Source organism: Parus major, chromosome 17 (assembly GCF_001522545.3).
Source record: "Parus major isolate Abel chromosome 17, Parus_major1.1, whole genome shotgun sequence".
NCBI classification, from domain to species: Eukaryota; Metazoa; Chordata; class Aves; order Passeriformes; family Paridae; genus Parus; species Parus major.
This window is the reverse complement of record NC_031785.1, coordinates 4,026,020-4,048,556: the sequence shown is the minus strand read 5'-3', so window position 1 is coordinate 4,048,556 and position 22,537 is coordinate 4,026,020. Positions and strand designations below refer to the sequence as shown.

At 38.3% G+C, this 22,537-nt stretch overlaps 1 protein-coding gene across 3 annotated transcripts in view; it reads right to left on the bottom strand.

Moving 5' to 3' along the window:
• AK8 (adenylate kinase 8) overlaps positions 1–20,284 on the bottom strand; it is a 71,997-nt gene extending 51,713 nt beyond the window's left edge. For 2 of the 3 annotated variants that reach the window (XM_015644981.3, XM_015644980.2), the window contains exons 1-7: positions 20,184–20,284; positions 16,314–16,363; positions 15,598–15,711; positions 10,122–10,190; positions 4,291–4,372; positions 2,658–2,729; positions 1,876–2,076 (exon numbers count right to left, since the gene is read on the bottom strand). In XM_015644981.3, coding sequence (XP_015500467.1) covers positions 1,876–2,076; positions 2,658–2,729; positions 4,291–4,372; positions 10,122–10,190; positions 15,598–15,711; positions 16,314–16,363; positions 20,184–20,265 — 670 coding nt within the window. In that variant the 5' untranslated portion in view covers positions 20,266–20,284. Of the gene's footprint in view, positions 1–1,875; positions 2,077–2,657; positions 2,730–4,276; positions 4,373–10,121; positions 10,191–15,597; positions 15,712–16,313; positions 16,364–20,183 lie in introns of those variants that run through there. The other variant, XM_015644983.2, reaches the window with a different exon arrangement.
• Between the last annotated feature and the right edge of the window lie 2,253 nt (positions 20,285–22,537).

Sequence of the window (22,537 nt, the reverse complement as noted above, 5' to 3'; positions counted from 1 at the left end):
CAAGGACAAATTGAGATTGTATTTGGACACAGCTTTGCCCATTTGATGGCTGAGAATACCAGAGAAGGGAGCAGTTCAAGCCATGCAAGTTTTCCAGGGATCAGTCAGATGCCAAGGCTAAACTTTCTGGCACTGATCCCACCTGCCACGGTTGGCCAGAAGCAGCAAGGACACATCTGTACAGGCTCTGATTCCTCTGGGATTGCAGTGGATACAACCAAAGGTGAGCCCAGACCAGCTGCAGCTTCTCTCAGTTTTTGTGAGATCTTCAGTTCCAATAAAAGACTCTCTAAAGTGTCCTTGTAATAAAAAAAGTATTTTAGGCTAAGGAATAGGACAAGCTTAAACAGGACTGTTTGTATGAGTCATAAGCTGTATTTAAAAAGCACAAAATGATTGGTGGGGAACATCCTGAGGATCAGGATTTTAGGTGCCATTGTCAACATATTGCTCTGTACTAACCACTTTTCACAGAGCCCTCCCTTAGATGCTTTGGTATGATTAGAAAATCTTTTCCAATAAAGAAGCACCTCCAGCAAACTCCAATTTCTACCTAGAAGCCCTGAAGTATTGAGAAACTGAAACTGTAACCACATGGGATTTATCCATCTCTCCCTGCAGTGATGAAATCCTGCACTGCCCAACTGAATTGGGTGTCACATCCCCCATCAAGGCAGCAGCAACTGCATTCAAGTTCACAAAATTTTATAATTGTGTGAAACAACAATTCTGCTCATATTTATGAGCAATCTCCTCTTTTTACCAAACTCTAGCTAGGGCAATAAAAATCTAAATTAAAATCCTGGAAAGTCCTACCCAGAAAATAGTGTTTGCTGCATGGCTTCCTCAATATCAGCTACCCAAACAGTGCTCCAGTTATTCTGAACATTTTCCACAACCCAGTGTATTGAAAAGCACAAACATTACAGGCAAAGCACCCTGCTTACAAATGATGCTTAATTTGCAGTAAATAACCAAGTTAATTAGGAGTAATGATCCCCTAGACAGTCTCCACATCTAATTATTCTTTAAAAAAAATCTGGCTGCTTGATGCACTGCAGAAAAAAGATCTAGAGAGGATTTTTTCATTCCAGTTTTCAATTTATCTCACTACATTATTAATTAATAATAATTAATATTCAGGCACTCACATTTTTATTTACAATTCAAGGCATGAATTCTTTATGAATGATGATATGAACTTTTAAATTTAATTAAGTAATTTAGAGGTAATTAATGTGTAAATTCAGAATATAAACTTCCTACTTGTTTATCTTAAAAGTGCAGCACTTGTTATTAAAAAAAAAGACCTTTTTGAGATGCAAAATTACTGGGATATAAGAGATTATCTGCAGACTGACAGCTACAAAGTACATCATCAATTGGTCTTTCTGGCAGTTTCCTTATTCTCTTCTAGAAGGATCAACATTAAAAGTCAGATTGCATTACAGTCAAGCAAAGACAAACAAGAATTGTTGAGCAGGAAAGCTCCCAGCACAAACAGCTTTTAAACAACGAAATATTCCTGGCTTTGAACTACTCCTCCTTGTTCTCAGACTTTGGAAGGTACTGGCCCTTTGGGAGATGAACAATTGAGCCACAGGGCTCCCTTTTAGAACAGAGACTCACAGAAATGACAGTGACATTTGCTCTACTAAATCAGCTCTTCCTTGGCAGGACTGTGAGCTAAGAATTTCCAGTTATCTGCACTTACTCCAGTAAAATAATTACCAGGAACAGCCCAAGTGCTGTTCTAGAGAGAGCACAACTCAGCTGGGAGCCATCTGTGTTGCCTAATCCTACAAAGTGACTCTAACAGCCAGGAACTACGCCTCAAACAGGACTTTCTCAACTTGCCACAAAGCACATATTTACCCTGTGAGAGAACATCCACGGAGGGCTGGTCTGCATTGATGGATTTCAGAACTTTCTGGTAGATGTGGAAAATCTCTGGGAAGTTTCTGTGATATTCCAGCAGCTTCTTGGACACCTCCTGCTCAGAGAGATCTTCTGGTTCCACCAACCTCTGCTGTACCAGGGGGTCACTTGGCCAGTCAAAGGTTGTGTGGAAAACCTCTACAGGAAACATGGTTAACAACTAAGAGCAGGATTTAACAGGTCTCTAGTTAAGAATACCCCTCTTAATTCCACTCCTCAAAACATCCAACCTGTTTATTTTTACAGAGCAATGTTAGGATTTTATCTCGTGATGGATGATTGATGATAAAATTTAGCAGACAATATGGAGCTGAGTCTATTTGACAGTTTATTTTTTTTAATAGAAATGCTTTTATTTAATCTAATGGAAATGATTTTATTAACCCTAAAAGCATCCCTGCACCTCAAAAACAAAGCAGGACCTAGCAGAGATGCACAGAAAAATTATAAACTCATATGGACAGATCTAACCTTTAAATATTCTGTACTGCCATAGTCCACTGTTTGCAGGCTCAATACTGAGCTTTTTATTTTATTTTATTGGCACAGAAAATGATGCAATGTCAACAAATACCATTTCCAAGCAGCTGAAATTTATAATTATAAATTCCTACTAGTTTTTAATGGGATCCCATTTAAATTTTAACCCCATCAACAATGTTTCTGAGACTAAGCAACACTCCAGTCTGCAGTGGAGGTCAGGAGCAAACATACTGCACCTTGTGTGAGAGGATCAAGCCTTTTCCCACCACTCCTCTCAATCAGCACAGTGTCTGGGGCATAGAGCATAACTAGACAACAAAAAAGGAGAAAAGAAAAAAAAATAAAAAGTGTAGCTCTTGTTAATTATTTGCTTTGTTATTGCTATTTATTATTGCTAATTGCAATTGTTAATTTGCTATTGTTCCTTGTAACAGTTCAGATGTATCCAAGCACATTTGCCTCTTTTTTATTCCCCAGCATTCTCCCTGCAAATATTTTACTTCACTTTTAATCAGAATTTTGCTTCAACTAGTAAACAATATAGAGGGATAAAATATCCATGAATCCAGTATCCATGGGCACAAACTGTGCCCATTATCCAAAAAAAACATCACCACCAGCAGTAAAAAACTGTCTCTGGAGGCTCAGACAGAAGTTCCCACTGAGCACTCAAGACTGATTCTCTTCTACACCACAAACCATTACTTTTCACTCAGGTATTTTGGTGGTGAGACCAGTGAAACTGATTTTTTTATAATCTCATAGAGAAGTGTTCAAACTTGATTAGAAAGCATCAAAAGAGGAAGAACCTGTCAGTTCCCTGGGCTGCTTTTGGGTAAGCATCCTTGCAGTTAAACACCGTAATTTAATTACTATTTTCAGTGCATTTGATTACAGGTTTCAAACAAGTTCTTTTTATGACTTTCTTCTCTGTATCATATGGCTTTTTCAGACACTTTTTCTCCCTATTAAGGTACTAAAACACTGTAAATCTCATCTCCTCTCAATCTTCTTTTTGATTAACTAGACAGACTGAGCTTTAAGATTCTCATTCAGGTCTTGGTGGCACAGGTATAATTGTGAGCAAAACTCAACTTCAGATGTTATTAGGCATATTAAAAATACATGCAAGTACTAGACATTAAACATTTTTGCCTGCAGTAACTCTACTGCAGTGATTTTGAATTCTTCTTTAACAGTTGAATATCATCTAAATCAAATCCAAAGTGACAATTCATCAAGTTGGATAAATTTTGTTCACTGGCAAGCTTTGCATTTATCATTTCACACTGCATTCCACACAATTGCAGTAATTTTTTATATTCTAGGTAGGTCCTTTAACTATAATTTGGGACAAGTGGCTTCTCCTGTATGGCAAGGGCAATTTTCAAGGTCTTGTCTAGTAGCCCTTTGCCAGTAAAACATTCCACCCAAAACCAGTCTGAATCCACCCCCACTCTGAAAGGTCAAGCTTAAAATCATCATGTTTCCACTTCACTTGGTAAAATTTACATTCCCTAATTCAACACAAGCATAAATTTGTGTTTAGTATATGAGGAACTAGTTTAGTCTGAGGATAAAAGCTGATTTTTAGAGATGGAAGTCAGGAGCAAATCTACTTGTAGCTGCTCAAAAACACTTGGTGTAGAGTCTGGAATTTACAGAACTCTGATGTGGAAGAGGAAACAGGTGTGAAAAGAAGGGCTTAAAGTCTCCCAGGTTACCTCAGGCTTTCAACCCTACTCAAATATTCTTCTGTCTGATGACTGTCTCCAGCACTGGTATTGAATTTACTGAGGATTTTTTGAGACAAACCCTTCTAGTCTTTCCTCCTGGATGCAAATCACATACAAACCTTGTACTGCTTACCAACATGCCTAGGAAAAATGCCAGATGATTGCAGCATCCATGCCTGCTCCTGATTTTCAGGGAAGCCTTCCAAAATCCATCCCTATTGAACAAAAACATGAAACAGTTATTGATCCTGAAAGAGAAAAAAAACCAAAATTCATACTAAATCTCAGTGCTATTTACACAAAAATTACCTCATTCTGAACCCTCCACAGCACAGTATTTCTCATGGATGCTTGTGAGACAAGAAAGCAAACATGGAGCACTGATATTTTTGTGAAATGCATGCACTGATTCCACTGCCACACAGCAATGGGAACTTATGGATTGTAGCAATGATTTTTTTTCTTCATGTTTCAATCTTAAAAATAAAACCAAACCAACTCCTATCTTGAATAAAAACAACCCAAAACAATTTCTAAGTTTTGAAATATTCAAAAGGATACCAACCCACACTGTGTATATATATATATATTAAAAAAAAAAGAGCTAAACAAATCTAAAGACAGAGTTAATGCCAAGAATACTGAGGAAAATATGCATGCTTTCATTATTTTCTTAAATTATACAGGAAAACTCACAGTAATGGAACCAGCGTTCCCAGAGCTAATGAAGCAACAGAGCAAAAGAAAGAAAAAAGAAAAAAGAGCCTTTTGCTCCCTTAAGTCCTTGTTATAGCCATCTAAGTGTTGGATTGAGCATCTTTAAAAAAACATTTACAGATCTGTGAAATACCATCGGAGAGCTGCAGCCTCACTCAGTTTTTGTCTGATGCAGTATTTGAAATCTAATCCACTTCCCAGGCTCAAGCCTGAATCTTCTGAACTCTCCCTAATTTATCTGTTTGTTGCCTGAGCACACAACTTCTTGCTGTTATATCCCATCCCTCAAAATAACTTTGTGATACCACAGTAAATCTGGGAGCCATCTTCGTGCTGAAATAAAGGAGATATTTTAATATTGCATTAGCTGGCAATCATTATCATCTCCCATATAAATCTGGTGCTCTGTCAGTGTGGGGTCCAAAGGTTCTCCAAGTATTTCAGGGAAATCTATCTCCAGGACTTCTGTGGGATGGAACAGGCCATTCCAATTACACAAGAAAATAGAGCAGACTATTTAAAATTCCTTAATTAGCCTGGTTTCAGGAACATGTCATCCTGCTGACAGACGTAGAAAATACAAGACTCAAGTAACTGCAAGCCATTTTTGCCACTCCCAGTGTTTGCTCTGCCAAATTAGAATGAACCACTGGCTAAGGTCACACAGGTGCTGAGAAATCAATTTATCCCTTGGGACTTGCAGAAGGCAAAGCTGCACAATGTTTGTAGTGCTATGCCAGGAACTTCAGCACTAGTTTGGAATATATTGTGTACAAGATATATATATATATATATAGACCCAGATCTTCTAGGGAGAAATGGCATCTGAGGTCTGAGGCAAATAAATCAATGCCAATTTACACAGACCAAAAATCTGGTTTATTTTCTCCGCTCTGAGTGCAAGGTTTTTGGAAACTATAACAAAAAAATGAAAAAAAAAACCACAAAAACCACCCCACAAAAGCTGAAGTCACTCCTGCTTATGGCTCAAATCACATAATGTGCAACAGGCAGTAAACAAAATACTCTAACAATCCATAATCCATACTTCTAACAATCCACAGCAAACTTCAATAGGTTTACATACAAATTTCAAAGGTCCTTAAAACAGGCAATAAGCAATTTTATATCAAAAACTTTTGACTATTTAGGGAAAAAAGCTCAATAAATAGCTTCCTACAGAAAATACATTTCAAGGCATTAAACAAATGCAAAAATCAACACACAGTACAAAAACTGAGCATTTTGGAGCTGATTTCCAAGGTCTCTGAGTTGCAGGGTATCAGTCAGTCCCTAATTAGAATATATTATCCATCTACTTGACACTTCAGTGAAATGTCTATTCCAGCACAGAGCTGCAGCTTTGTTCAGAACAGGTTTATTGATATTCTGCTGCATTCCCTCTCCATACCCCCAGTGGCTCGGTTCTGTTTTATCACACATCAAAAAGGCCGTATGCTCAGGGCACCCCATGCACAGCTCGGAGCTGGAGGTCTGAACAGCTGCAAGTAGTGTGGTATCACAGGAGGGACAAGCTCCAAGCAGATGTCACAGATAAAATAAAATAAAAAATAAAAAAAAAAAGGGAAAAAAAAAAAAAAGTGAAAAGGGAGTGTGGCTTGGGAATGAAGCAAGAGGAAGCAAGACACAGCAGAGCAAGACCTGACTTAAAATATGCCTATCATGCTTTATGCAAACACTGGTCTTTTTTTGCCCTCCTGACTATCATGAAAGTGTAATTAGTAACTTCACATGGTTAATTTGTTTCTTTAAGAAGCCAACTATTTTTGGTTCTTGATAGCAGTAACCTTCTATCCAGGCATGGATTGCACCTTATCACATCAATGGTGGAATGAAGGGTAAAAGTGAGAAATTCCATGGTGCCCGTACTCTGTGGTCACTGCTCCCTCTCTTCCAGCTGGGAACCTCCCTCCTTTCCTACATGAACCCTGTAAACAGAGATTTTGCAGCTGCTTTAATGCCAGGTGAGCTGCTCCTTGGAGACCCAGGCCATGCTGAAAAATCAGCAGCAAGGAAGCACTTTCAAAGCCATCACTTTCTTCTCCAGACTTCAGGAATCTGGAGAAAAGGAAATGCTCAAGGTCATTCCCAAATGTAAATCTCCCTGCTTTGCTGGCAGTTCTCTCAGCTATGATACCAAGCCTACAGACTTTCACACTTTCCACCACAATAATAATAATGACTTGGGTATTCAAGTTCTCTCCTGTTATTTGACCTGTACATTCTCCATATTTTTTTTTAATTACCAATTCCAAAATTGACACTGCCTTTGAATAAAGAAAAAGAAACAGCAGAAAGAAATAATGCTGAATTATGTGGCATATAAGAAAAAAAAAACCTCAGCTAGAAGCATAAAGGTCATGAATATAGCTGTTTTTAGGAAAACAAGTAATCACAACAGTTTTTCTACATTATTATTCAGTGGTTTTGAATAAGTATTACATGGTTTTCACTCCCAAATAAAGAAAGGGGTCAGAAAATAACACACACACACAAAAATATTATCAGCAACAGCTTTGCCAGCATGGATCTAAAATTCTGGAGATTTTCACAGCATGGCAGACTAAGGAGTGCAGCAGAAATACTGACAACCCAGCTCTTGCAGTCCATCAAAATGAGTGGTATGGATGAGGGAAAAAGCTCAAACCTTGCCAAATTTCCCAATAGAAAGGATCCTCTTATGCCCCACATTAGTTCTGTCAGCTGAGTAAGGTGGAAAGATGTTTTTAAAAGTTCCATTCCTCTCAGAAGATGTGGTGAATGGACAGATTCTCTCCCTGGATAAATCTTTGTACCATCACTTTCTCTGCATGGAGTTTCACAGAGGAAAACATGATTATCTTTAGCTATCAAGGTAAAACCAAACAGAATCAATCAAGATAAAACCAAACAGAGTCATTGTTCTCTTTGCTTTCCCTTTCAAGTGCAGCCACAAAAAAAACCCACCAATCTCAAGTAATTCTGCCACTCATTGTGTGAATCTCTGGCCTAAGTTTAGTTTCTAAAGATGCTAAGCCTTCAGGAAGATGCCTCAGCTCTCTCTCTCAAAGGCATCCTGAGCAATCTCTCTCCACTGGCTTTCTCCAGCTCCATGAATTCCCTCCACAACCCAATCAGTCAGAGGGGCTGCAGCCAAGCTGTGCTAACCCTGCAAGATGAAAATTCTCTATATAAGCCTCACAAGAGCCAGGCTGGAACATAATGTTTGCAATAAGTTTCCTGTGTGTGCTGGAAGACCTCCCCACCTGATCCCTCGCTGTCCTGACTAGGTTTGTGTTAGAAAACACATAACACAGGGCCTCAGCAGAGCAGTTGATCAATAAAAATGTTCTCCTTAGAGAACACCAGTGACATCTATAAACCTGTGAGTGTCAAAACAATGGTACAAAAAATCCTGTATTCCTACTGTCAGTGGGATGAAAGCTGTACAATTAATGCCAAGCCAATGACACCACAAGGAGAAATAAAACAAACAGCTGGTGGTACTGTGGTCCAACATGCTGTTCCTAATCTATGAACACTTTCAGTGAAAACATGCTGACTCATGTTTTGAAAGAAATGGCATAAATCTGGTCAGTGATGAAAAAACCCCCACTGCATTAATTGTGAGTTACACACAGAAAATATTACACTTAAAATACATAGATCCCCTTTCAAATGAGAAAATAATTTGTGGTCACTTTGTGTGTGTCTATCTATTAATGTAAAGATTTTCAATAACCAACACACTATTGAAAAACAAATCATGTGTTTTTTCCTAAAACCTGCTGAAACCTCAGCCAGGGTGGTAACATCCACTCCATTCTTGCTGAATGTCAGGGAAGCTTCATAAAGGGGATTTTTTCCCCCCTGGTTCTGTAAGACACCCAGCACTGATTCAGTGCTGCTGGTGATAACAACAGGAACATAAAATGCAGGCAGGACTCTGTGCAGCTGCTGGCATTTTAACCACACTGTCACCTTACTCATACAAGACCTCATAATTAAAATAACTCACTGAGAGATCCTTCCCTCATTATTGACAGGAGAACTAAAGCCATGCCAACAATTATAGAGCACAGGGGAAAAAAAGATGGAAAATAAGGTGGATACAGCCTGTGGAGAGCAATGTATTTTTACAGAGAGTAAAACTCACTTAAACACTGGGAAAAGTAGCTGTTGAAAACTTATGTTCTTTTAATCAGGGAAAGAGACCTATGTGAAAAAAGGAGCATTTTTGAGAGGTTTTAGAGCTCTTGTTATAAAAGAACTAAAAATACCACAAAAATTAACAAGACACTATACTATATGTGGTTTTAAACAGGTTCTCCTGCCTACTGTAGGGCCTAGGTTCTGTGGGGATTTATTGCAGATAAACAAATACATTAAGTGCTACCAGATACATAACCTGGAGTAATGAGTTTAAATGAAGTAAAATAGCTTAGCTAAAAAGACCTTTAAGGAAAACCAGACAAACCCATATAATTCAAGCACAGTGAAAAGCAATACAAAAGTTTAATTCTACTTTGCAAATTCAACATTAATGGGTCAATTATAGAGTAAAGTCTGCAGTATTTTATGAAGAAAAGTTGATACCATTTAGGATTTCTGCAAATCCCTTTTCTTTTTCTTTCTAAGGATCAAAAAAAAAATAAATCATTGTTTCAGTCTCCCAGATGATGAAACATGGAGCAAGAAACATGGGATCCCACACATTTGAACACAACTAAGCCTTTTAAGTTGCCTCTTTGTGTAAGCTAAGAGTGAACATATTAATTATTACCCAGAAAACAACATATTCAAGTGCAGTGTTTCCTAACACAGGAAGAAAAAAAAACCAACACAATGAGAAAAAAATAAAATTGAAATGAGTAACACTAAGACTCTTTTCTTCCCCTTGCCTCAAGAAGAGCCAAAACCTTAACAATATTGATTTCTATCTATTTTCTGTTTATCTGTTTTGTCCACTCCATCTCTGCCAGTTGCCCCAGGCAATCAACAAAGCTCTGCTTGTTCAGCCTTTGATCATCTCTGTGCTGGAAGATTAGCATATGCATACTCTCATCCTCCCCTTTATCCTGTTAATAAAGCTCCAAACTCCCTGTGCTGATGTTCAAGAAAGCAATCGGCTCGGGAGCCCCGATGATTTGCCCCCATTCCCTGCTCTGCTCAGGACTTGGAATGCTAAGCACCAGGCACGAGTTGTGTAAGTGCTTATCCATCCACCCTCTGAGGAGCAATTCTTACTTGTTTGATGCAGTCCACGTTTGACAGACGTTCCTGGATCAGATTGGCCCAAAGCGCGTTGGGAATTTTCTAAAGAAAGAACAAAAAAAAAGGGCTGAATATTCACAATTGAGTTCAAAAGGAATTTTACCATGCAGGCACGTTGTGGTTAAAGGTGAAGTGAGATGTCTTCTTGGAAATAAAGAAATAAATAATTCTGTGCGAGTCCTGGGTCATTAACATGAGTTAATGACAAAGAGTTAATAAGGGCACAAAAAATCAGTGTTAAAGGGAAGCTGAGCACAGAGCATGAGCATGAATATGAATAAAATGGGGGTTTTGCACACCGATGTGGAAGCAGCACCAAGTTCTGCACACTGACACACACATTGGTCATCAGACCTGCAAAGGGACCTAGAAGAACATCACATCCACAAAGCAACCTTTTAACCACGAGGATCTGACCCTTGAGTGCTCCATGTGACAGAGGGCTCAGCATCAGGGACCTGCCAGCTCTCAGTGACACAGGCAGAACCTCAGACACTGAGCAAACAACACAAAGTGCCTGATTTTCAGCAGGTTTGTTTCACAGCTTCAAGTAACCCTCACCATCCAGAAGGTTTATTAAAAACATATTTTATAGTTGAACTTAGTTTATTTTTAAACTCAGGACTGTGAAATGGGATGGAAACTGCATCTGCCAATATTTCAATATTTTCGAAGTGCTGTTTAGTTCTGTGACTGCTACTTTGTCCATCTCTAGCAATATTTGGTGAGAAGGCATTTGCTATGTGACAGAAGAACGAAGTTCCTATACAGATTAACACCCCTCAACATTTCTTCCATTGCATTTGATTTCCTGACAATAAATCAGCAATGCTCTCCTTTCCTTCTAGTAAGAATTTGCTTCACTATTTTCTTAATTTAGGCTTTCATTCCATGCTGAATTTGGTTAAACTCTGTGTTATCCAGTTTAACTCCAAGTCCATGCAGCTCATAACAGCCATTAATCATTTCACTAAATGCCTTGTCTTATTAATTCTGACATTATTAGTAAAATGAATACTCAGGAAAAAAAAAAAACAACCTGCAATCAGATTCTCTACGTCTCAATTAAAATAAATTATCCTTCACTGAACAATGTGAGCTTGAGTCTCTGTTTGCTTTAGTTCTATATATTGTGGATTCTCGTATCTTTTTCCTAACCAGTCTGAAGGGTATAAACCTTAAAAGGAGTATTTCTATAGGCTTGGAGAGGTAGATAGGGCAGGAATCAGATGCTTCTCTGTACTCAAGATAACCTTTCAACATATTTTTCCAATCTAATTGCCACTAATTTTTAATAATTAAACAATTGTGTTTTAGTAAGACAATTAATTACATTTCTGATCAACTACTCCTGAAACTCATGGCACCTTGAAAAAACATTCTTTGGAGCAACTCCTTTGAATGTCAATTCATACAAGGAAAAAATATGGCTGATGATGTGGGGAGATTTCATAAAATCTTCTTCATTAGATGATGAAACAATTTCACCAGGAGTGGTGGAAATGGTCCCACAGAAGGCACTTTGAAGGAGGGTGGAGAAAGTGCTCCAGAACACACAGAGGAGCCCAGGTGGCCCAGCCAGGCAGCTTTTGCTTATCTCTTTTGTCCCCAGCTCTCAGTGCCTCTCCTCACATCAGCCGTGCATGAGCCAACACTCAAGCAGGTAGCAGAGAAGGAGGGAATGGAATTGCTGTGTTTGTTGAGAGTCAGCAGGTCCCGAGGGTGCTTTGTCAGAGCCTCCTGCAGCCCCTGTCACCTTCCAAAGGGGCACCACGCTGCTCCCAGGGACAGCCAGGGCCTGGCTGCTCCTTTCATGTGTCATGTCAAAACAGGCTGCAGACTGCTGGGGGGCTGCTTTGCTAAGCCTTGCCAAACCAATTTAAACCAAATTTATCCTCACTTCTCTCCGTGCAGTGGTGTTCTTACTCCTGTCTTTGGAGTGGGGTTTGTTGCACAAAAACAATCAAGGACACACATTCAGGTATTTCAGTGTTTTAGCTCCTTCTGCTCTCTGTGGCTCAATTCCAGTCTCATTTCCTAGGCAGTTTTCCTCCCACTGAGCTGTGGCCTACAAAATCATTTTCAATAGGCTGCTTGCATAATGAATGCCTAATTATTCCACTAGAAATCAAGATATCTGGTACATATCAGGTAGCCCATTTATAATTTATCTCTCATAAACACATAAACATATCGTGAGCCTGGTAGATGGGATTGCACTTCCCAGAAACATTTCTTCCCAGTGACACACATTTGATAGAAGCCAAACCACACCTTACCCACAGAGCTGTCCCAACACTCAGTGCAGGTAAAGGAAACACTGCTGTGGGATTTTGGTCATCTTCACACTGCTTTTCTATCCACGCTGGTTTAATCATTATTTATATATTTGCTGAAAAATTGTACCCACTCATGATTAATTTTAAATATTCCATGTTATTTCAGGAACATCATATTTCAATTTTCCATGCCTAGTCTACTCAGAGTTATATTTCAATTCCCCTTTCATAAAATTCCCACACATTTTTTGTGGGAGACCTTTTCAGTAGACATTTTTCTTGGGAGTTTTGGATATATTTGCTCTGAAAACAGCAGCAGCTATAAACTTCTGGCTTCTCCAAATTGGCACCTTGGAGAGAACAGCAATCAAGTTTGAAGAAAATTACTTTAGGATCCTGAGTATCATGAATGTTTAGATTTAGTTTGCTCAGATAATACACATGAAAGGCTGGTCTTTTTTGGATGCACAAAACTGGAACAGTTTATTTTTGTTCTTTCCAAGTGGCTTACCCTGGAATAGATTGGAATGCTGACCATGCATAGTTAAGGATGCCTTGGATTTTCTTTTCTTTTATTTTATTCCTTTTTAAAAAGCACAGGGACTTGACACAACTCTGGAGCAGTTTTAAGTTATTAAGTATTATGCAAACACCTTAGCTGCAATTTAGTGCAGCATTAAGAGGACACCCATCCCACAAACCCACAATTACCACAGTTATTTCAACTTCTTATTTCATCCAGTTAACAGGAAAAGTGAAACATGCAATAGCTCATCATTAGACTTCACTATAGGAAAACCTGAAGAGGCTTCCTATTAACATTATAATAACTAAAGATGAGGGAATAATTTGCAATGATTTATCCAAAAAATGTAGCCTCTTTTTCTGTTCATGGAATATTTATTGGTAGCTTGTGGTTCTTCAATTTACTGAATATTCAAAACTATTTGACTTCTTTTTGGAGTATTTTTACATGCAGAATGATCACATGCTGCTTTGAACACTCAATATTCAAAATTCACTACCTGAGCTGTGCTCATTAGTAAGTGGCCAGGTATGTGTGGGTGAATGCTTGTCCAACTTGAAAAATGGAGTTTCAGAGAGTAATCATGGATTTTAAATATGCTTTCCATGGCTTCCTGTGCCAAGAAAACCCAAATGCTTTAATGGGTAAAGACAAAAGAAATTAAATCTTGGCTGAAGATAAGTAGGTAAAATATGTGAACAAACATTTGCAGAGCTTTTTGCAGCATTTGTCCAGGTCCAGTGACATTGGCCAAGTGACCTCAAACTGCCCAACCTCTGGCTCTGGGGTTAATGTGGCCACAGTAGCCTTAGATGTGAGAAAGACATTAAATTATATTTATGATCTTCACACCAGACTCTCCAAAAACCATAGCTTTAGCTCCTGCTCTTCTTCTTCTCCACTTATTAAAATGCTTTGGCCAGGACTACAACTTTTTAATGCCCTGGTTATATCCAAACTCATGTAAACACAATGTAAACGAATAACCCTATCTAGAGGAACCCAGGAGTTCCCTCCTAATTCTAGGAGTTACATTCAAAGAAACAAACTCACATAAAAGAACAAAATTATTTTATTATCATCCAAAAAAACCTAAAATCAAACCCAAAGGCAAACTGCACACTACTGAACCACCAGCAGCCTCTGCTCTGTGGGCCCTCCTCACTACCTGATTAGCCTTGACATTTTTGACTTTCATCTTCCACACCATCCATCTTTTTAAATCAAATAAGCCCAAAAGGACACCCTTGAAAGTGCATCTGTATAGTCTGAAATATGTTAATAATTACAGTAATTAAACCAAAGGGAATTTTTGTTTTAAAATCTCCCCCTCCAAGTATAAATTTATGAACCTATCAAAACAATCTTCAATAATTAGAACTAAGATTTCAAAGTACATATTCTCAGTAAGAATAATTCTATATCACCCCATCCAAATGCAAACATTTTTGACAGTGAGTTCAGGGAGTTCAGTGAACTCTTTCCTCTCAGATCTTGAAGTGTTACATGAGGCATCTCCAAACTTCATTCACTAATCCAGTATTTTATTCAATTTTGATAAACACTACCCTATTTTAGCCTAATTTTCTAAGGAAGAAACCTCCTTATCACACCATCTGCCATCTTAGCAAATTACAAATCTGTTGGCCAATTGCAATTCTAAATTGGATATAGCAGGGTTGTAGGATTCCCAGAGATAGGAAACTGCTTCAATTTTTATGAAAATGGGTGATAAAGAGACAAAATAGAAACTCAGACTAGTGGACTTGTTAGAAAAAGTCACAAAAAACCCAGACTTCTTCCATTCTATTTCTCATGGAATACCTTGACACTGGAGAAAGGAATCACCCAAAAAGTCAGGAATCAGATGCTCCTCTGTATTCAAGATAACCTTTCAATGTATTTTTCTAATCTGTCACCAACTTTTAATAATAAGACAATTAATTACCTGATCAACTAATCCTAGGAATCATGACACCTGGAAAAATGTTCCTTGGACCGACTCCTTTGAACATCAGTTAGGATACCCACAATGAATGGATTTAAAAATCTGACTGGAGTAACTCAGGTATGCAGAATTGGGGAAAATTCAACAATCTGAGTCAGCCGCTCCTGCCTCAGCTTGAGAGCTTCCAGGGCTGTCAGGAACTGACTGGATTGTCATCCTCCTTTTGAGTTAATGCACCAAGTAAGTTATTTGTGTCATGCTACAGAGAAATCAAGCATGCACAACTAAGTAGCACTGTCAGATCAAAAAAAGTTCTTTGTGTACATATTTTCCAGAGCATTTTGTACCAAAGGAGACCTCAGAGATTAATGCTTATTTTATTGAGATTATCAAACATGCCCAGATAGAAGACACTGTGTTTAATAATAGAATCAAACATTCTTTAAACTGGATTGTGCAACCCTGGATTTACCCAGTTCTGCTGCTTGTTTCAAGGTTAATATTTTCAAGAGCTCCATCACTTTGCACTGTCTCCCTCTCCTGCCCCTCTTCTGTGTCCTGACACACCAATGTACAACACAGAGAGAAGAGAATCTTTACTCTCATCTGCTCAACTCTGCAGTAAAAATCATGGGAATGCCACATAATTCCCATTCTGTGACACAAGAACAACTGTTAATATATTCTCTTACACACCTGGTTTCTTTCTTTATATGCCTTTGCTTCCTCTGTCTGCATTAGTACTTCCTTGAATAACAAAGTCTCATGAGAGACACGTATGGCATTGAAATGTTTACAAAGCCACATTGCCTGAGGGAAGAAAAAGAAGATAAAATACAGGTTGAAATATTTGGAAAGAAAATCAAACCATTTTTTTTCAGAAGGCTGCAGAAAGACAGAGCTTTCCTAGCCATACATTAAAGTATACAGACATTTAAGTATATAAGCAACTTTAAGTAGTTTCTTATAAAGACATTCAAGAGTATCCAGCTTTGAATAATGGCTTTTTCATCTCCTGTATCTTAATGCAGAATTTAAAGAAGGAAACATTCTTCCTGCCATGCCCTTACCAGCATCACCTGCTGTTTCTGAGGTTCAAATGCAACTTTGACCTTTGCATTTAAGTGGTGGCAGTGTGCATGAGACAACAGAACATGCAAATCACAGCAAAGCAACACCAAAAATATGTTATTACCTTACTTCCCCCGGGCTAATTAGTCCTGCTAAAAGGCTGGGAAAATAAGACAGGCAGAATTCTGTTGCATTCCAACACTTTCACTACCTGAGTTCATCTATCACTTGGATAAATCTCAAAATTCTTTTTCCAGAATAGAACTCTCCAAAATGCTGAGCTCAGTAGAAAGTAAGAAAGTGAGTGGCAAGTGCTACAACCCTGAGGGTAAGGTACTCACAACTGTAGTTTTCCCAGAAGCAGGTGGACCAAGGACACAAATTCTTGGAGCTATGGAACAAGGATATGCAAATGTCAAGATGCAGAACAACAAAAATCCCAACCAGTTTCCCACTCTTGTATAACATAATATCAAAGTAGCCACCATGAAACAATTATTTCAGCTGGAAAGCTGCCTCAGCAGAGACTTCGGGATTGGGCTCCACTGGGAAAAAAAGGGAGAACAGAAAATCAGTGCCAGCTGGGTCCTCCTTTAATCTCCATGGTCAATGAGATTAACACTCTAACTGTGCCACTTGGAGAGATATATGAGATATGTATATCTCAATCCATTTAAACACATGGACAGTTTAGTGGGTGAACCATAAGATATAAACATTTCCTTACCTGAATTTGACTTTTATTCCTGAAATATTGATTCAGAACTAGCATGTTTTCTGATGAAAAAATATTTCAGTTTTTAGTTTCACCTAGATAGGTGAAACTAAACATCAGGATTCAGAGAAGATTTAGATACTACAAAATGAAGGACTCCCTCACTACCCTCTTTAACAGCTGTCTTCAATTTTTCTAGTCACCATTTAAAGTATTTTTTTCTCATTTCTGTTTCTTGTGTTTCTCTGCTGCTCGTCCCTCTCCTCTCCCTGAGGGGGCAAGGTGCAAAAAAATGCATCTCAGTTCTGAGGAATTCTTAATCCAATGCACACACACAACACAATAGGCATTACTGCCCTGAGCTTTGTTGGGAATGAATTAGAGGCAAGACAAACAAGAGAAAATGGAGCCGCTCTTAGGAAAGTATTTGGAACTTTTTCCATAAATACACCTTGGGCTGCAATCCCTTGAACTGTCATTTTATATTAACAGCTTTGATGTTTTTCCCCCTATACCACAGGGGAAAAAAAAACCACCCAAATCAGAGTCTGTGCAGAAGGGACTGGTTAGTATTTACTGGGAGTAACATAAGTCAGAGCAGAGGAGGGATCCACTCACCCAAAAACCTTCCCAGCTCTCGATAACCAAGGGAGATCGTGTCTGATGGTAACAGACAGGCAAGGATGTGAAATGTATTTTCATGAGGTATTCCATGCACTTAACAGTTATTGGGCAGGTGCAATTTTTAAACATACATGAAACCCAAATTACAGATTCATCTTTACAAAGTTATCTGACTTGGAAGGTTTAAGAACAACTCCCCCCTTATTGGTTCTTGCAAGTGAAACAGAACTAGTACACAATGTAGAAAAATACTTTAAAAGGATACATCAGCTGTTTTTATCACTTAATTTATTTCAAATGTAATGTGATTAAATCCTAGGGTTTTTTTAAAATCTAACACCTTGAAACTCCAGCCCGGTACTTAGGAATTATTTATAAACAGCGTCATAAAAGAGTGCTTGGGTGCCAACACTAATCAACTTCTTCAAACCACTTCAAAGAAAATCAAAAAACCTTTCCATCCACAGATCCTTTTGAGGTTTAACTAGGAGCATGATTTAAAATTCACAAGAAAGCCCTTAGGTATTGAAGCTTTAATACACAGCTTTCTTGGACAAACGTTTGATAAAAAACGAAACATACCATTATATACACCATCTCATGCTTTAATATTGCCCAGGGCTACTGTAAATGCTCACTTTGTACTAAATCTGGTTTTCTCTCTGCTTAGTGGCTGGCAGCAGATGGGGCAGTGTAATTCACTGATTTCCTCATTTGCACACTTGTAGGACTCCTCTAAAGCACATATGACACAGGGGCACAACCACGATACCACAGGGTGCAATGTTTAACCCCTCCAATCAACAAATAGTCACTATTTAATACTGCAGCTCCAAACCAGCAGCTAAATGAAGCCAGGAAATTCTGGGAAATGCCTTTTTCTTTGGTAACAAATCATATTTAATTCTGTATTTAGTCTTGATGAGACATTATGGGATTTACTCATTCAACTAAAGACAGTTTTAACATTCAACAATGATTTTAGCAAAAATATAATGAATCCTGGAATAACACAGAAGAACAGCTGGACTCACAGAGTTCCATTTAAATCAAAAAGATTCTATGATTAATAGTAATACAACAAAATTTGCTTAACTGTAAGAGAAATCCTTTGCTAAAGAGGAGAAGTACAGGGTACATACTGAACATTCTTGCAGAACTTTTTTACATTCTTTCAGAGGTTTGAGTGTAAAGCACGAACTCATAGAAATGCCACTTGGACCTTTAAAGCTTTTTCATTAGCACAAAGCAAGATACTGTGTAGAAAACTTGCATCTTTGAATATGAAAATTACCAGCCCTTGAATGTTTTTAGAAGGAACACATGAAAGAACAATAGCAGAAAGCCCTAAGCACAAACACTTTGCCACATATTTGACCTATATGACTTCTGAAGCAGCTGTAAGCTATAATCACCATTACACTTGTTTATATTTTTAAAAGTACTTTAGATTCTATTATCAAGTAAAAAGGTTTTCTAACTTCACACCTGGGATAGATGCAATGCTTCTTTTCCACACATCTCTGTTTGAAATTTTCTCTAGGGCTAAAACTGTCTAGGCAAGGCAAGATCATGAAAATTCATCACTTTACTGATGGCTCTAATAAGGTTTTTTTTCTTCTAAATAGTCAGCACCTTCCGCCATGATCAAAAAGTAAAATCAACTCTGCTACATGTTTCTGTTACATTATTTTTCATATAATTTATTCTTAAAACAACATTTTGGCTTTAATTTTAATTTGAGTTCCTCTCCTTCCTTAACAGGATTTTCCAGACCAAAAGCAGACAGCATTTTCCCTTTGACAAATAACTGCTGTAGTTCTATCTTCAGCCTCTAAACACTGAAGTCATGAGATGGAAACCTGCCTAATTCTGTTAAAATAATACTGTGGGGCTTCAGGACAAATGTTAGCCCAATGTGAAGAAATTTTATCAGCATTCTATCAAACTGCAGGAAATTCTTCCACATATTTTCCATGGGTCTACAAACCAGATTGATTATTCACGCTGCCTGCACCAGAAAAGGCTGGGCACAATTTGCAGGATTTTGATTTTTTTTTTTCTTTAACGTATTTAGCAGCATTTCAATCAACATCCATCTGATCAGCACCACTAAGAGCTAACAGCACCTCCAGTGATAATGATTTCATTGATGCTGCAGCAGAACTTTCATAACGGTTTACTCTGGTTTTAAAGAAACATCAAAGCTCCATGACACCAGCTCTCCCTGACAGCTCACACAGAACAAAAATTACAGTTCAGTTGTGCATATCCAAATATAATCTGCCTAAGGGTGAACAGTTTGTAAATCAAATAATTTGATTGAAGATACATGCTTTTATTGTGCAGAATACAGACTTCCCATTCAATTTACCAGGTTTTGTTACACAGAGGAGCAGACACACTCACTGTTCCTTCAGCTGAGATGCCACTGAGCTGTGGAACTCATTAACAGCAGTAAGTAACAAACTAATCAAAAAGCAGAGAATCTGCCAGCCCAGGTAGAATAGGAACCTAAATTTACACCTGACAAAAGGAGTAATTAGCGAGCTTAAAGACAACAGGAAATATCAGATGGGGCACAGAAGGCATTAATAATTGATACACCAGTACTCTTTGTTATTCCCTTAGAGGGTTTCATTGTTATAACTGTTAAAGTGCATTTCTCATTAGATTACCCACTAAAAAAAGAAATTAAAAGCATCTTGCCTATAACTATTCCAAAATGCTCACCATTTTTTTTTGTTTCCTCCCCCCTTCCAAGACTCAGCCTGAAAAGTTTGATCCATCACCTGCCAACGGCAGCACAGCTCCCAACAGCTGTTTACAAATCAGGAACTGAACTATTTCTGGTGTCTCCATTTTCACTTACCATCATCGTTGTTTTGCTTTAAGTGGTTTATCATGAACTCAATGGGATCATCTGGCTTATGAATTAATAGCTCTTCAAGCATGTTCTGGAAATAAATAGGACAAAATCAGAGGAAAATTTAACACAGCTCTGCAGTCGTGATAGCTTGCATTTTTACAGCAATGTTACAGTGAGGATCCTCAACAGCTTATAAATGCTTATTTATTTTCTTTCACAGACAAAATTGAGACTTCAGAACCTATTTTCAATGCTGAAAAATTGAAGATTGTCAGAAAATTGCCAGTAAAAAAAACCAACACAATTGATTAGCTTCAGCTTATTTTTATTTATATAGACAACGGAAAGGTTTGGCTCAAGCAGCCTGGGGACAAAAATGGTTGAGGCAGCAGTGACATAAAAAACCATACAAGGAATTTGAAAAACAGGGTTAACTTGAATTTGTGTCTCTGCAGGGTAAAATGACCCTTCTCTAGCACATTCCCACAAGCTTCTGACAAGCCCAGAGGAGGGCAGAATGGACAAGAGCTGTGGAAAACACGACCCACAGAAATGGCACATTTCACTCCTGCACCAGCCTTGTCTCCTGCATGAAAAGGAGTGGGAAGAAGTGGGGAGAAAAAAAAGAAAAAAAAAGGCATAAAGTTTTGTCTTGAATGTCTATTTTTGAGCCCATTTTCATATTAATCCCTTGAGGTAATACAGGGCCTTGTTCCAGCTCCCACCCATAGCAGTGGGGATCTTGCACTGGTTTCAGGGAAGATTTGGGTTTTGCAGTCAGAAAAAAGAACAAACCCTGGGAAATCCATACATTTCCTAGCAAGACATTTCAGCACAGCCACAAGTTCTGTAATTAAAACTAGACATCAAACAGAACTAATGCTCTAATGTAGACAAGCAGCAGAAATACTCAGGCTGGAAGAGACATCTCTAAAAAGCAGTCATAACACTTTTATATTTGCAAGTAAATTCCATAAAGTCCGTCTAGTCCATAAAATTTTATATCCTCACACACTGATTGTCTTTTATTAGAGTGGCCTCTTTTCCTTTCTACTTCACTCACTTCATTAGAATAATTAAAACACTCAATTTTGTTTATAAACTGGTGATCGTGCAAGTTCTGATCCATAAAGGTCTGGGTAGCACAGAGCATGAAGGATGAAATTTGTATTTTTATTGTAAGGTCATTTAAAATTATTACTTTCCAGCAACATTTATTAAAACTAAGCAATCTGGATGTTGCACTTCACTTACCAGCACCTAAATACATAACAAACATAAGAAAATCTGGGTTTATGATAATTCACAAACGTTCAGGCTGACAGTGACTGACACTGGCACTGTTTCTTGCCCAGTTTTATCCAATTCTGCTAAACTCAGTTTAATTTCACATTATTTGTTCTGCTAATCTCTGGGGAGGTTCATATTTTGGGTCTCACATAGTTTTTACATTTTGTGTTTTGTAAATGTTTTAGCACAACGATTTCAAGTTCTGTTTGTGTCATTATTTTTCTCCAACACAACTGAAGCACAAAAACACAACCTTGCATAAATCCCAAAAACATTTTATGTAATATGAGTCCCTGCAGCTGCATTCAACAACTTGTGACTTGCAAAACCCAGTATTTTATTTAAAAAAAAAAATCAAAAATATTATACCACACCAATCATAATAAACAGAAAAAAAAATATTGCACAAAAGAAAAAAAAAATAGGAAAAGAAACAAACATGTGTGTGCATTTCAGTGAGCTCTGAGCAAGTGAAAATGACTTTTTAACAGAGTTAAGAGCAGCACATGGGTGAAAGCACTCCAGCAAGTCCTCTTAACAGAACAGCACCAGGATATTTAGTCCTTCGCACAAATCTCCCCATGGACGACACAATGGCTTTCCCCAAACTTACAAAACAAAACCCACCTTTCTCTAAAGCAAGGATACCAAGTACCGAAATCACAAACACGCTACAAAGTGCACTCTTAACCCTTTATTTTTAACGCGTCCCATATCAATCACAACAGGAACGCAGAGAGAAGGGTTTTAACCGAGGGACGATCAGGATCGGGTGACAGCCCCAGCTCAAGCACGGCAAAACCTTCACCGCGATCTTCTCGCCACTGTCCTACCTCGTTTTATTTCCTCCTCCCCCTTTGCCCCTCCTCGTTCAGCCTCGCATTTCACCCACACCTTCTGTCGACGGGCAACCACTTTACTCCGGTAATCGGATGAAAAATATGAGGACCAACAACTGTCAATTAAAATAATTCATAGAGAGAGCCCAGGGCCACTTCCCGCGGTCGGACACGCGCCCATGAGGCTCCACAGGAGCCCGCAGCCATGCCCCTCCCCGCCTCTCCCGT